The sequence below is a fragment of the Eschrichtius robustus genome, chromosome 1 (genome assembly GCF_028021215.1).
Source record: "Eschrichtius robustus isolate mEscRob2 chromosome 1, mEscRob2.pri, whole genome shotgun sequence".
Taxonomy (NCBI): domain Eukaryota; kingdom Metazoa; phylum Chordata; class Mammalia; order Artiodactyla; family Eschrichtiidae; genus Eschrichtius; species Eschrichtius robustus.
The window spans coordinates 180,689,715-180,705,078 of NC_090824.1; the positions used below are offsets into that span (position 1 = coordinate 180,689,715).

General features: G+C 37.8%; 1 protein-coding gene across 2 annotated transcripts in view; it reads left to right on the forward strand.

Annotated features, from left to right (window-relative positions):
* Nucleotides 1-867: 867 nt before the first annotated feature.
* Nucleotides 868-15,364, forward strand: part of SEC61A2 (SEC61 translocon subunit alpha 2) — a 34,533-nt gene continuing 20,036 nt past the window's right edge. The window contains exons 1-6 of one of the 2 annotated variants that reach the window (XM_068560196.1): nt 868-986; nt 3,116-3,183; nt 4,274-4,339; nt 10,797-10,875; nt 14,774-14,905; nt 15,031-15,140. In XM_068560196.1, coding sequence (XP_068416297.1) covers nt 980-986; nt 3,116-3,183; nt 4,274-4,339; nt 10,797-10,875; nt 14,774-14,905; nt 15,031-15,140 — 462 coding nt within the window. In that variant the 5' untranslated portion in view covers nt 868-979. Of the gene's footprint in view, nt 987-1,140; nt 1,222-3,115; nt 3,184-4,273; nt 4,340-10,796; nt 10,876-14,773; nt 14,906-15,030; nt 15,141-15,364 lie in introns of those variants that run through there. The other variant, XM_068560205.1, reaches the window with a different exon arrangement.

A 15,364-nucleotide genomic window follows, 5' to 3' on the forward strand; every position in this document is an offset into this window, starting at 1 on the left:
CATTATCCTTATTTTCCTGACGTAGCTCAGAAAAATTAATTGCCCAAAACCATTAAGAAGTAGGAGGGACTAAAATGTACGGCCTAATACATTAGGAATTAGGAATCTAATGTACGGCCATTAGATTCCTAAGACTGCATGCGTTCCCTTACACTACGCCGTCCAAGAGGAGACAAAAGAGACTAGTCCAGAGGGACAAAATCCTGATGTATTTCGGAGAAGCTAAAGGAGCGTGAGTGGTAGACAGTGGAGGGAATTCCCCCGCGGTCCAGTGGTTAGGACTCCCCGCTTTCACTGCCGAGGGCGCGGGTTCAATCCCTGGTGGGGGAACTAAGATGCCGCCAGCTGCTCCGCGAGGCCAAAAAAAAAAAAAAGTACTAGATAGTGGAGAGTTCAGAAGCTATTAACTATAGACAAAGAGTCACAAATTTCTGAAAACTTCCTAGTGGTTCCAATAAGATGGAAGCAAAATAAAAAGGTTGTTTGGGTCACGCCGGCTCTGGGGGCGTTCTCAGCCCCAGTCCTGGAGATCGAACCCCGGACCGCGCTGCTGGGGTGGCCGCTCTGGCTGGGTCCTGAACTGCCCCGCGGGGCGCCCGGGAGCCGCGGTCGAGGAGACGGCCCTTGTTGGACACTGAGCTCGGAGAGGTACTCAGAGCGGAAAGACCCTGGCGGCCCTGGCCTCACAGAGGCTCCCAGCTCCCGGCACCCACGGGAGGACGCCCACGGGAGAGCCGGCGGTGGCCATGGCAACGCGGCGGACGTCAGCTGCGCCGGCGGCCAACGGCCAAGCTGTTGTCGGGGGGCGGGGCCTGGCAGGGCCTGGCGGGGTGGGCGCGCGGGTCACGTGGACCGGGGCGGAGCCTGCGCGGGGCGGGCCGGAGCGCGTCGGGAACGGGGGCTGAGGCCCGATCAGCGCGACCCGAGCGAAGGCCGCGCCGAGGTCGCAGGGCGCCGCTGGGCCGCTCTAGCCGCCGCCATGGGCAGTGAGTAGCGGCGGCGAGGCCCTCGCCGGGGGCGCGGGTGCCGACGGGCCGCGGGCGGTGGGGCAGGCGACCGCCCGGGGTCGCTTAGCCCGCGGGCCGGGGAGGCGCGGGGTGCGCCGGGCCGCTGAGGAGGGCGCGAGCCGGGGGACTCCGCGGAGGCTCCTCCAGCCGTGCGAGGCCTCGCCCGGGCCGGCTGCGGGGCCGGGACCCGGCGGTCCGGGGTCTGCGCATCTCGGTGGGTGGCGAGGAGCGGCGCACGGCGCGGAGAGGCCATTGGTTTTGGGGGCGGGGAGTTAGGGAACCAGGACCACTTTTAATTTTTCAGGAGCTTAGGAAACTCATATTTTTAGTCTCAAATCACCGTTCCTTAGCATGTTAGTTGTGATGAATGAAGGTCCCTGACTTGTTTCATTTTTTAAAAAGTGATGCATGGCGTGTAGTTTCGGGGAGGAAAGGAGGCGATTGGTGGCATAAAGTTTTCCTTAAAATTTTCATTTCAGTCATTCTGTAGCGTGTACTGAAAACTCAGCGTGTCTCAGGTTGTATAAGCCTTAGGGACAAGGCCTTGCATAATGGGGATCTTTTGAGGGCCCTCTCCCAAACCCTCAACACCAGGAACTTTCACAGATATACTTACATAGCTGTTGGGGTGACTGTTGTATGAATGGATTCCCGCAAACCCAAGCTGTGCACCCACTGGCCAGCTAGCTAACTAGTGGACATTTGGGGGAAGCTGGAAAGGAAGTAGAGAAGACCCTTGGTCTTGAATTAGCAGTATAATGGGTTAAATTCTGCAGCACAAGAATAGACAAGTGGCAGACAAAAAAGTATTGCTTTTTACATGAATACTCCAACACAGATGATCGTAAGCCAAGAGATCAGGGAGGGTAGCTTGGGTGGAAGTGGGAAGGAGAAGGGATAAAGGGATTCTAGGAAGTTTCCCGATGTGATTGACATTGGTTTTACATTAGAGATGAACACTTTCATAATTCAGATTTGCTTTCCAGATCGTCTGAAATGGTACTTGGGTAACAAACATCTGCCCATGAGAATTTCTGAATTCTGTCAAACATCAGTGGCTGCCATCATTTTGAGAGGTTTCATAAAAAGATAGTATAGTCAGATCAACTATACTTCAATAAAATAAATTTAAAAAAAAAGAAAAAAAATACAGTGTGGTCAACTTTTGGCTAACTGCTGAAGTGTAATTACCCATGTCAGTTTAAAAATAATATCCTGATGTTCATATATACAGAATCCAGTGTTCGTAAGGGAAGATGATCACAACTAACACCTAGTTGTGGCTTTTTGTGTTTCTGTACATTATAGACGCTGGCAGAGACTGAGAGATTATCATCTTCATCCTTCAGTTCTTTGGCAGGACTTTGACTTAAGCCGTGCCAGAAGAGAGTGCCTATCCTTAAAGAACCTTGGTTTATCTTTTCAATATTACGAGTTGTCTGGGAAAACAGTACTTTCTAATGAAATGTAGTTGTCATTCTCTGGGCTGATGATTGTACATACACAAGTACTTTGAGATCCTTTTGTGGGAGAGCGACCAAGCAATGAATAACGACTTAGTGAAATGAAGTAGAGATTGTATACAGTACTTTGAAAACCTACCTATAGAAGGTTGTTCTGTGATCTTTCTCATTTATGCATTTCAGCATTTTTCAGTCCCAAATTAAGTCAGTCCTGCAGTTACAGCCCATTTCCTGTTGTACTTTCCTTCTCTGATATGTCCTATTTCCTTCTGTAATGCATGGTCTTGTGAGTAGACTGCATTTGCTCTTTTTGATGTAGTGGTGCTCACTGAATTATTCCTTTTCTGTATATGTAGAAGGGGTGGGATTCAAGCATGAGGAAGCAAAATTGTGGTACAAGGATATTTGTATTACTTTGCTTCTGCTGACCAGCCCTTAAACCTTTTGGGCCCCTTTGTCCCGTGAATTATTTCTCTTCCCTTATGTATTTGAAATGGAGAGCATTATGATTAATTCATTTTGGGGGGTGTGGGTGGGATGGATTGCCATTAAAAGAAAACATTTGTATTTGATTCTGTGAAAAGATACACCTCTTTTTAAAAACTTTGTAATAGGGACATTTATTCTTTTTTTATTTTTTAACAGTTAAATTTTTAGAAGTTATCAAACCTTTCTGTGCAGTTCTACCAGAAATTCAGAAACCTGAAAGGAAAGTAAGTATAATATTTTAGTAATATAGAGGGTAGCTAAATGACTTATTCTGTTAAACTATCTAAATTGATTTATTTTCCCCAACCTTTTTCTGGTTGTAATTGGAAAAATATTACCTGTTCCTTCTCCTTGCAAGAGGCACAAAGTGAATAAAACTAGTGTAGACCTTTTAAATCTAGTTTATCTCATGGTTTCAAAAATGACTGTTCTTTAAGTTGTAACGTTTCCAAACCAAGTGTTTCTTTGGTCTGTGTGTTATAAGATATAGTATTCTCCTGTCCATTGTGGTCTACCGCACTAGGAATGACCCAGTCTGTTGGGTCAGTTTTGATGAGTACAACTGTTTCACATAAATGGATTGCAACTGTGCAGGTATATACCTCCCATTTCTTGATTCGTTCAATGCAAAGAAAAAAATCACAGAAACGCATTCGGAAGATATTGACCACATCTAATTGTTCTTCCATCATTGTACGCTTTTGGAACTGAGGCATTTCAATTCCAGAAATATTGTTAATCCCAAACTGGTCAGTTCCCAGACATTCCTCTTTTACTGTATGTTCAATTTTGCATGGAACTAACCAGAATAGGGGCTAAAAAGAGCTAAGTAAGACTTCTGTTAAACTCACTGTTTTATTTAGACGTATATTTCTTTTTTTATTGCTTTGAGGTTATAAAAATAGTTGTTCCAGTTACATGTAAGGCATCCCAAGAAACTTTAGCTTTTCATATTCTATGAAACATTCACAGAATAATATTACAGGCAGTCCTAGCTTTGCACAATACAGTGTTAACTGAAATGTGTGCATATTAGATCTGTGTCTTTTCGTCCTTTTCAGTCTCAGTTAATGTGGTACAATGCCTTGAGGCCAGCCTGTATTTAAGTTGTACTTAATTCTCAAAAAAGTAAAGAAAGATGTTTGAGAAGTTTAGCTGTTTGCTTTAGCTGCTACTAACTAGGGCGAGAGTATTTTAAGAGTAAATAATAGGAGCATGTCATGATGGGGAATGCTGGTTAAGCTTTAATACGGAGTTTTCTTTATGTTTGCTATTTCTTAGTTTTGACTGATCATTCTTTGTTTTCTTGCACAGATCCAGTTTAGAGAGAAGGTACTATGGACTGCTATAACTCTCTTCATCTTCTTAGTATGTTGTCAGGTATGTAACCAAACATTAAACAAACGTCTGTACTGTTATTCTAAGGTCTTGGTTGGTTAGAATTTGAGAAACTTATTTTAGTTCAAATAGTAAATATACTGAATTATTTTGAGCATCATCATTTTTTAAAAATTATTTTTTATTGAAGTGTAGTTGATTTACAGTGTTATCTTAGTTTCTGGTGTACGGCAAAGTGATTCATTATACATATACATATTTTTTTTTCATATTCTTTTCCAGTATGGTTTATTCCAGGATACTGAATATAGTTCCCTGTGCTATACAGTAGGACCTTGTTGTTTATCCATTATGTATATAATAGTTTGTATCTGCTAACCCTAAACTCCCAATCCATCCTCTCCCCCCGCCCTTGGCAACCACAGGTCTGTTCTCTATATCTGTGAGTCTGTTTCTGTTCCATAAATAAGTTCATTTGTGTTATATTTTAGATTCCACATATAAGTGATATCATATGGTATTTGTCTTTCTCTTTCTGACTTACTTCACTTAGTATGATAATCTCTGTGTCCATCCATGTCGCTGCAGATGGCATCATTTCATTCTTTTTTATGGCTGGGTAATATTCCATAGTATATATGTTCATATGTGTGTGTGTGTGTGTGTGTATAATATACACACACACACACCCCCCACGTCTTCTTTATCCATTCATCTGTCAATGGACATTTAGGTTGCTTTTGTAAATAGGAGCATCATCATTAATCAACTCATCATTAATCTGAGTTGATAGTGAAAATGGTTATCTTCTTCTACCGTGTATTTCTTTTGGTTTACTAGTGGGTTTGAACGTATTTTCTTCTTTCCCCTTAACTTTTCAGTTAATGATCTTTACCTATTTTTTTCTTGAGATTTTTTTTTTTTTTTTTTTTTGAAATTGACTTATGACAGGTTTTTATATATAAAAGTGTTAAATCTTTGACACGTATAGGGCAAATTTTTTCCACTTTGTTTGCTTTTAATCATGTTGTAAATAGTATGTATTAATTAAAAAATCCCCAAAAGCCAAATTCTAGACTCCTAGGGATATTCTGTGTGTATAAATTGATAAAGTTCAATGATGCTTTTTAGTAAAATTTTACAGAGATTAAGTTCATAAAATGAGGATAAAATGTGACCTGCCCATGTCACAGGGTTATTGTATTGTGAGGATTAAATTAGATAATTTAAGTAAAGTTCTTTGAGGGTTTGAAAAGTACCAATATATATATATAAGAAAGTTTAAAAAAATTACATGGGGAAGGAGTAGAACAAATAAAGTCCATAATCTGGGGAAAAGCCAAATATATTTTTTTGAAAAGTGAAACTATTTGATCATTAAAATATTTTACTATTATACTTTGTTGAAAATTCTTTTGCTTGGTCAGGGAGAGTGAACTTTTGAAAACTACAGACAAGTAGAAAAAAAGAAGAATCATCCATATTCCTACCATCTTGTTTTAACATCTTGGAAATTCCCCTCCCCTCCATCAAAAAAAAAAAAATCAACTTTTTAAAGGTATAATTTATGTACAGCAAATATACTCATTTTTAAGTGTACATTTTAAAGAATTTTGACAAATGTATACATCTACATACCTACTACCTCAGCGGGTATAGAACATTTCTGTTACTCCAGAATGTTTCTTGTACTCTTTCTTAGTCGATTCCCACCTCACCCCATCCTCAGGCAACCACTGATCTGCTATTTCTATAATTTGATTTGTCTTTTCTAGAATTTCATGTAAATGGAGTGATACAGTGTCTAACTTCTTCATCAGCTTTTTGAGATTCATCCATGGTGTTGACTGTATCCATGTTGATTGTATCACAGTTTGTTCATCTTGTCACCTGTTGTTGGACATTCGGGTTGTTTCCAGATTTTGGCTATAACAAAGTTGCTATGAACATTCCCGTACAAGACTTTCTGTGGATATTTGTTTTCATTTCTCTTGGGTGAATACCTATGAGTAGAATTGCTAAGGTTTATGGTAAATGTATGTTCAACTTTGTGAGAAACTAACTCTTTTCCAAGTGGTCCCATCAGCCGTGCCGTATAGGAGTTCTGGTTGCTCTGCATCGTTGTTTATTCTTGGCATTGTTCAGCATTTTAATATTAGCCATTCTAATGGATGAGGTTTTTTTGTTTTTATTTTGATTGAAGTATAGTTGATTTATAATATTGTGTTAGTTTCAGGTGTACAGCAAAGCGATTCAGTTATATATATATATTTTTTTTCAGATTATTTTCTATTATAGGTTATTATAAGGTATTGAATATAGCTTCCTGTGCTATACAGTAAATCCTTGTTGCTTATCTATTTTATGTATAGCAATTTGTATCTGTTAATCCCATACTTCTAATTTATCCCTCCCCCCTCTCTCTTTGGTAACCATAAAGTTTATTTTCTATGTCTGTTAGTCTGTTTCTCTTTTGTTTATAGATTCATTTATGTTATTTTTTAGATTCCACGTATAAATGATATTTGTCTTTCTCTGACTTAATTCACTAAGTATAATATTGTCTAGGTCCATTCATGTTGCTGCAAATGCCAATATTCCATTCTTTTTTATGGCTGAGTAATATTCCATTGTACACACCCACCCACATCTTAAACCATTCGCCTGCTGATGGACACTTAGGTTGCTTCCATGTCTTGGCTGTTGTAAATCATGCTGCTGTCAACATTGGGGTGCATGTATCTTTTTGAATTAGAGTTTTCTCTGGTCATATACCTAGGAGTGAGATTGCTGGATTTTATGGTAGCTCTATTTTTAGTTTTTTAAGGACCCTCCTGTTTTCCATTTCCATCAAAGTGTAGGAAGGTTCTCTTTTCTCCATGGTGAGGTTTTAACTTGTATTTCCCTGGTAAATGATACTGAGCAGCTTTCTCATATGCTTATTGGGTATTTATCTTTTGTAAAGTGTTTTTTCCCCAAATATTTTGCCCATTAAAAAAAATTGCATTTTTGTCTGATTGGTGAATTATATGCATTTTAAAATATTTTCTGGATACAAGTCCTTCATGAGATATATGTATTGTGAATATTTTCTCATAGTCTATGGCTTGCCTTTTCATTTTCTTAATATCTTTTGAAGAGCAGAAGTTTTTAATTTTGATGAAGTTCATTTTATCTTTCTCTTTGATTGCTCATGGTTTTTGTTTCCTATCTAAGAAATGTTTGCCTGTTTTAAGGTTGTGAAGATTTTCTCCTGTATTCTTCTAAATATTTTACAGTTTTAGCTTGTATGTTTTGGTCTATGATCTATTCCAAGTTAATTTTCGTGTATGACGTGAGGTAAGGTTAGGGTTCATTTTTTTCTACATGCATAACCAGTTGTTGAAAAGGCTCTCGTTTCTCCATTGAATTACTTTGGCATCTTTGTTGAAAATCAGTTAGCCATATAAGCGTGGATCTATTTTTGTACTCTCAGTTCTGTTCCATTGATGATATTCCATCGTTATGGTAAACCATAACTCTTTTGATTAATGTAGCTTTAAACTGAGTCCTGTAATTAGGTTGTAAAAGTCATCCAACTTTGTTCTTTTCAAAATGATTTTGTCTATTCTAGGTCACTCATATTTCCATCTGAATTTTAGAATCAGCTTGTCATTTTCTTTAAGAAAGCCTCCTGGCATTATGATTTTTATTGCTTTGTATATATAGGTCAATTTAGAGAGCATTACCATCTTAACAATATTGAATCTTCTAATCCAAGGGTCTGCAAACATTTATTCTGTAAAGGGCCAGATAGTAAATATTTGCAGCTTTGCAGCTGGAACCCAAGAAAACCCAAGAAGAAGAAAACATAACTTGAGTTACATTTCTTAAAGTGTGACATTTCTCATGACTGTTTCATGCCATAAATTAATTTATGCATTTTATGTTACTTCATTATTTTTTTTTCTGTAATGTGTTTACATGGTTGTCAAGCTGTACCTTTTTGTCTTTCTCACGCTTAGGCAGTTTGGCCCAGGGCTGGTGATTTCTTGATTCTCTTTCCACTGAATCTCAAACAGAGAGAGCCACAGTTTTCCCCTCCCAGCCACAGTTGAAGGGTTTGGGGTCTCGTGTTCTCCATAGTGTTTTTTTAGCTTGAGGGAATGGTGGGAGGTGAGACCAGCTGAGAGAAGTGCCATAAATGCCACCTGGGCTCTGCTCTCTTGCTAGACTTTTGTTATGTGTCTTGTGAGGGTCCTCACCACCTGACTGAGGAGGGCTTTATTCCATTGCTGACCTCAGATCGCTCCCCAGTTCCTGATTCAGTGTAGCCCTGTAATTGTCAATTGCACCAGGGAAAGCCCCGTTCCTGGCTTCTCTCATCCATTTCCTCTCAGCTGCCAAAGGAGGCAGGAAAGATTAGGGTATCTGTGCAGCCCGCTCTTCTCCAGATTTGGAGTGTTGTGGGGATTCTGGGGATTCTGTGGCCTTCCCTTTGTGATGGTTGGAGCAGTTTCATGCTGAGTCCCTATTCCTCAATTGTCTGTTGTTTTCTCCCCGCCCATGACCATCAAGTTTATGATTCTCTTTCTTGTTTGGCTGCTTTATAGATTTTTTTCCTTTAGATTTTTAAATTCTTTTACTATTTTACATGTTTTGAAAAATGTGTTTTCTTATGTATTGGGGAGGGAAATTCTGTAACTTGATCACGGCTTGCCATTTTAGCCCAGAAATATCTTGCTTGGTTTCAGTGCCCACTGCCTTTGGAGATCCCTACTACTAATTTTCTATTTGTCCATCTGATTGGTTCAGGGTTTCCATTCAAGCATGAAATGCTTGTTTCTCTGAAGTGTATACTGTATTTTGTGAAGTTGAAACTGATTATTTTATGTAATATAGGGCAAAGCCTGAACCTCTGCAACTTTGAGAGTCCTAGAAAATAGCTCCTGTTGCTGCGCTTGTTGGACGTGGTCCTGTAACTATGGAATTTACTAAGAGGAGTAAAGTTAGACACTGAGTTTAATCCTGTTGACTATGGGAACGGAGGGAATACCATTACTTAGGGATGGTTGGCTGACTTTCTTGTTTGTTACCCTGCAAAGCATCTAATCATGGAGGTAATGGCTATCTCTACAAGACTCAATTAAGGAAAGTAATTTGATTGATTGGTCTCTCCCCCACTTAGGGAATATTGTGATATGGACTGTCCTGTAGTGTTGATTGGTTTTTATTCAATAACTTCCTTTCTCCCCATCTCTCACATTAGCTGAAGAGTGTTTGCATCTATAGGGTGCACACAAAATATTGTGCTTCTTTCTTTTGCTAACCCAGCTAATATATTCAGATGTCCAAAGAGGTTTAGGTTGACCAGATGACCTGTTTAAGATTGCTGGCAACATCTTTTGGAACTTTTTTTTTTTTTTTAAATCAACTTCATATAGGGAAGGTTTTTGAAATTGGAAGTGTATTTTTCTCCCACATGGTGAGGGAGGGGTTATGGCCAAGTGCTGTGTTCTAAACATGGGTCGTATAATAGGAAGCATTCTGAAGTTAAGGTTTTTTTTTTTATGATTAAAAAGTATTATGTGTTCATTATAGAAAATATGATAAATGCTGAAAAGAATAAAGAAGAAAAAAATCAACAATAATCCCATCACCTGTGAATAATCACTGTTCAAGATTTTAAAAAATATTTACACCTAGTTTTTTCTTCTATGCATATTTTTACAATGTTGATCTTTTACTTTATTTATACAATTTCATACCATTCTTTTTATACTAGGTTTTCTCAACAATGGCACTGAAGTTTAGGCTGGATAATTCTTTGCAGTGGGGGACTGTCCTATACATTGTAGGATGTTCAGCATCTCTGACCTCTACCCACTAATGCCAGTAGCACCCCCCTCAAGTTGGGACAACCAAAAGTGTCTTCCTATATTGCCAGATGTCCCCTGGGGGGGCAAAGTTGCCCCAGTTTGAGAGCCATTGTTTTATACTTAATATTACAACATAAGCACATCCTCATACTGTTACAAGCTTCATAGTGTAATTTTTAATGGCTGCGTAGTATTCTACTGTATATCTCATCTTCAGTCTTACATTTGGAGTATGGCCGTGGCTGTCACTAGTACCCATAGCTTTCCAAGATTATTCTGTGATGTGGTAGATATATCCTGTACTGATAGGAGCATTTTCTTTCATTGCAAAAACATAAAATTTATCAACTTAACCATTTTTAAGTGTGCAGTTCAGTAGTGTTACATATATTCACATTGTTGTGCAACAAATCTCCATACTGATAGGAATATTTACTAGTGAAATGTTGTAGGTAATGATTCCCATTGTTTTTACTTTCATTAAAGAACTTTACTTTTAAGGTATGCTTGTTTTGTTATTGAACATGAGAAGTAGTGGTTTTTTTTTAACTATTGCAAATATTAAGTGAATGCATTATAAATTAAATTCAAACTTAATTTATATAATACATTTTAATAAAATATTTTATGTAATCTTATAGATACCACTATTTGGAATCATGTCATCAGATTCTGCAGATCCTTTCTACTGGATGAGAGTTATTCTTGCATCCAACAGAGGTATATGCTGCTTTTCTTTTGCTTCCATGTTAGTACTGACATCAAATAGATGTGAAAATGTGGAAACAACTATTTTTTGATGTCTATGGGGAGGGGCAGTATATGGTAAAAGAAACTCATTGCCTAGGAGAAGAGACAAACATGAAGATAATTACAAAACTGTGTATTTATTGTAATAATAGAAGTATGTACAGAGTATAGAGTTACGACAGAATGGAGTGATTAGCATTGTCTAGAGCTTTGGTTCTCCATCCTTTTGTGGGTCGTGTTTCCTTTGAGAATCTAATTAAATTTATCTGTACTCTCCCTAGAAAAATGCACGTACATTCACACGTGCAGATTTTTCATAAAATCTCAGGAGATTTCCTGGACTCTCTGAAGTGTATTCTTGAGTTTCTCATGGGACTGAAAGACTGATCTGCAGTGCCAGGGAGGAGATGATGCTGGGAGAGCATTTGGGTTGGAATTCAGCCTGTGGACTGTCGGGAGAGGGAAGCCTGAGTCACAGCACACATGCATGAAGACACGGGGTGCAGGCCGGGGATTCGGGTGGGGGATGCTGGTCAGTGAGGCTGAGAGATAGGGAGGGCCTGGATCAGGAGGGGCTTTTGGGGTGGGTTTTTTCCTACATCAAAAAAGTAACATTTGTTTGTTATAAAAAAATGCACCAACATTTCAGATTTGTATAAAGCTGAAAATGAAGGTCTCGCTTCTCAGGGGTAACTCCTGGGAAGAAAACAGATTGGTGAATAACCATCTAGACCTTTTATCTGAATATATATTCATATATATGAATTTATATACTTTTTTTAAAAACTGAAAAATAAGATCTACTATATAACTATTCTGCTACTTGGTGTGTTTACTTAATATCTTGGATGACCTATTTCATTAAATGGCCATATACTATTCCATTATATGGATGTGCCATGATTTCTTTAATCATTCATTCAGGTATTTATTGAGTTCTTCCTATGAGTGGAGCTTTGTGCTAGGTGCTGAGATTAGAGCAGTGATCAAGACAGTGATGCTGTTGTTGTGGAGTTTATGTTACTCTATTTGGGGAGGTAGACTCTACATGAACTGTATCTTGGGAGGGGGAAGGGACATTTGAGCAGAGACCTGCAGGACATGAGAGAAGGCCGTGTGAAGATCTGGGGGAGGAACCTTCTAGGGAATAGCAAGTGCAAAGGCCCTGAGGTGCGAGTATGCTTAATGTGTTCCAAGAACAATGAGGAGGATGGTGTGATTGGAAGAAAAAAGGGAAGGGGAAACGTGGTAGGACATGATGCTGCAGATGAATCCAAGAGCCAGATTATGAGGCTTGTAGACAGTAAGCAGTGTGTTTTAGGTATGACCCTAAGGCCTGTAGGATCTGCTGTCATACATGTAGTTTTTTTCCCAATTTTATATCATTATAATCAATGCTACCATGACTACTATCACATTCTTCTGTAAGTTTTTAATAGAATGAATTTCTAGAAGTTTAACTGTTTGTTTACAAGGAATGTACACTTAAATTTTTGATAGATACTGTTAAATTGTCTTCCAAAAGCTTTGAATTATTTTACACATTCTGCTATGGTGTATGAGAATGACCATTTCTCTTCCAACAGTGGATAATATTTGTCCTTTAGTCTTTGTGTTAGACAGGTAAAAATTGGTATCTGTTATTTAATTTGTTTTTCTTTATGTGTTGGTGAGCTTGAACATCATCTTATATTTTTATTGAATATTTGTATTTCTTCTATGAGTGGACTTGTTATAAGTCATAGGAAATTACTGACTGGTTTAAACACAAAAATGGAATTTACTGGAAGGATACTAGTCATTTTTTGGAACCCAAAGAGGAGGTAGAACAACTAAGCCTTGTGGAGAGAGAACCAGCTTTCAGACCTCAGCAGCAGGGACAGGGAACCTTGTCTTTGTGATCTAGCTTCAGCAACTCCTGGGTTCTTCAGTTCTCAGTTCAGAATTACAAATTACCAGGATTTCCACCAGACCCAGCCAGCTTTGGTTACAGTTTCAGGGTTACATAGTACAGATTTGGGTGCTGGGGTTTCCTCCTATGTTGTTGGTATTTTCCTGAGAAAAGAGCATTATTGGGAGTGGCCATGCCATTTATCTTTTTTATTTTTCTATTTTTTTGGGGGGGGGCTATATTCCCTGTGTTGTACAACACACCCTTGAGGCTGTCTTATACCCATTAGTTTTAACCTCCCACTCCCCACCCTGTATTGCCCCCGCCCACCCCCACTGGTAACCTCTAGTTTGTTCTCTGTATCCGTGAGCCCGCTTCTTTTCTTGTTATATTCACTAGTTTGTTGTATTTTTTAGATTGCACTTATAAGTGATATCATATAGTATTTGTCTTTCTCTGACTTATTTCCCTGCTGTTTGTTCATTTTAAAATTCATTTGTAAGAATTCTTTGCCCTTTAGACATACGAGCTCTTTGTTACTTGTGTTCGAACATTTTTCTTTTAACTATTACCCTGTCTTTTGCCACGTGGAGGTTTCATAGTTGTTGTCGTCCATCTTTTTGCCTGTGGCCTTATGTATTTTGTTATAGAAAGGCTTAGAAAGGCTTTTTTTTTCCAAGATTATAAACATACTCACTTCTGGTACTTTTGTATTTTGTCTTTTATGGTTATATTTTCTAAATCTGTGGCCTTTATTTTAATGTAAGTCATGAGATAAGGAATCTAGGCTTAATTTTCTATAAATGGCCAGTTATTTGCCAAGGTCCATTTATCCTTCTTTTCCCTACTGAGTGGAAGTGCCATATTTCCTAAATGAAATGTTCATTAAAGCTTGACTGGATTAATTTTTGGACTAGATCCATTTGACAGTTTTAAATTTTGGTGATTTGATATAAAAAGAAATCTACCTACCTGCCTACTATCTTTAACGATAAGACATATTTTTATCTTTTACCATTGAGGAAGTATCTGAGAAAACATGAAGAATCCATTTAAGATGCCATCTTTTTTTAAAATTTATTTTATTCAAGTATAGTTGATTTACAATGTTGTGTTAATTTCCGCTGTACAGGAAAGTGATTCAGTTATACATATATACATTCTTTTTCATATTCGTTTCCATTATGGTTTATGACAGGATATTGAATATAGTTCCCTGTGCTATACAGTAGGACCTTGTTGTTTATCCATTCTCTATATAATAGTTTGCATCTGCTAATCCCAAACTCCCAATCCGTCCCTTTCCCAACCCCCTCCCCCTTGGCAACCACAAGTCTGTTCTCTATGTCTGTGAGTCTGCTTCATAGATAAGTTCATTAACAATAGAAACATCTTGATAACCAGACTACAATAACAGGAAATGATTTTCCACTTAAATATTAAATGAAATCAAACTGTACACGCTATTTTTGAATATTTTTCCTATCCACTATGTCATTAACATTTTTCATGCCACTCAATATTCTACAACATTGATTTTGATGACTTTATATATAATTTTATATTTTGAATTAGGAGAGTCACAGATATTCTTAAATATCATCTTTTTATTAACTTGTTATTTAATTTTTGAGCTTTTAAAATCCTGTGTTAAAATGTTTAGTGTAAATTTTAAAAATAGTGATTTGGACAGAAATCTTGGACAATTTCTTTCAAAGGATTTCTTTAACAAGTTAAGTTTAGAATTCACAGAAATTTACATTTTGGTAGTATTTATAGTAATTTTGATTCAATGCATTGTTGTGAGGTTGTGTTAATAAATGAGAGGGTTTTTTTAGCAGTTAATGTTTAGGAAATGAAAATTTGCTTGTTAACTTAACATGTATTTTATAGACATAATTAAGGACTGGGACTCTTCTAAATTAATCTGCATTGGATATCGTAAAGATTATTTACTTTTTTCCCCTTCCTTTACAGGAACGTTAATGGAATTGGGTATCTCCCCAATTGTAACATCTGGTTTGATTATGCAGTTGTTAGCTGGAGCCAAAATCATTGAAGTTGGAGATACACCCAAAGATAGAGCCCTATTCAATGGAGCCCAGAAACGTGAGCATCAATACAATTAATAAAGAGCCTTTTCCAAATTTGAGAATTTTGTGGCAAAGATGTTTTTCTAGTCTTTTTTGTCTTTGGTTATAAGCATGTACTCCTTTTCCCCCAATTTTTGTCAGTATTTGGTATGATCATTACCATTGGGCAAGCCATTGTGTATGTCATGACGGGCATGTATGGGGATCCCGCTGAAATGGGTGCTGGAATCTGTCTCCTTATCATCATTCAGGTAAGAAATCCAATTTTTCATATGGATAACAAAAAAGTTTGTTCCTTTTTTTCTTTTGAAACAATTCTTTAGGTGGTTGACATACTCATTTTCTTACTTTATCGAAGTGACATGTATAAGTTGTGTTGATGTTAAAAATTAAAATTTATTGTAATAGCCCTGTAGATGTCTAATAAAGAATTATGGATCAATCAACTGTATTTCACTGATTCTAAGATGCACAT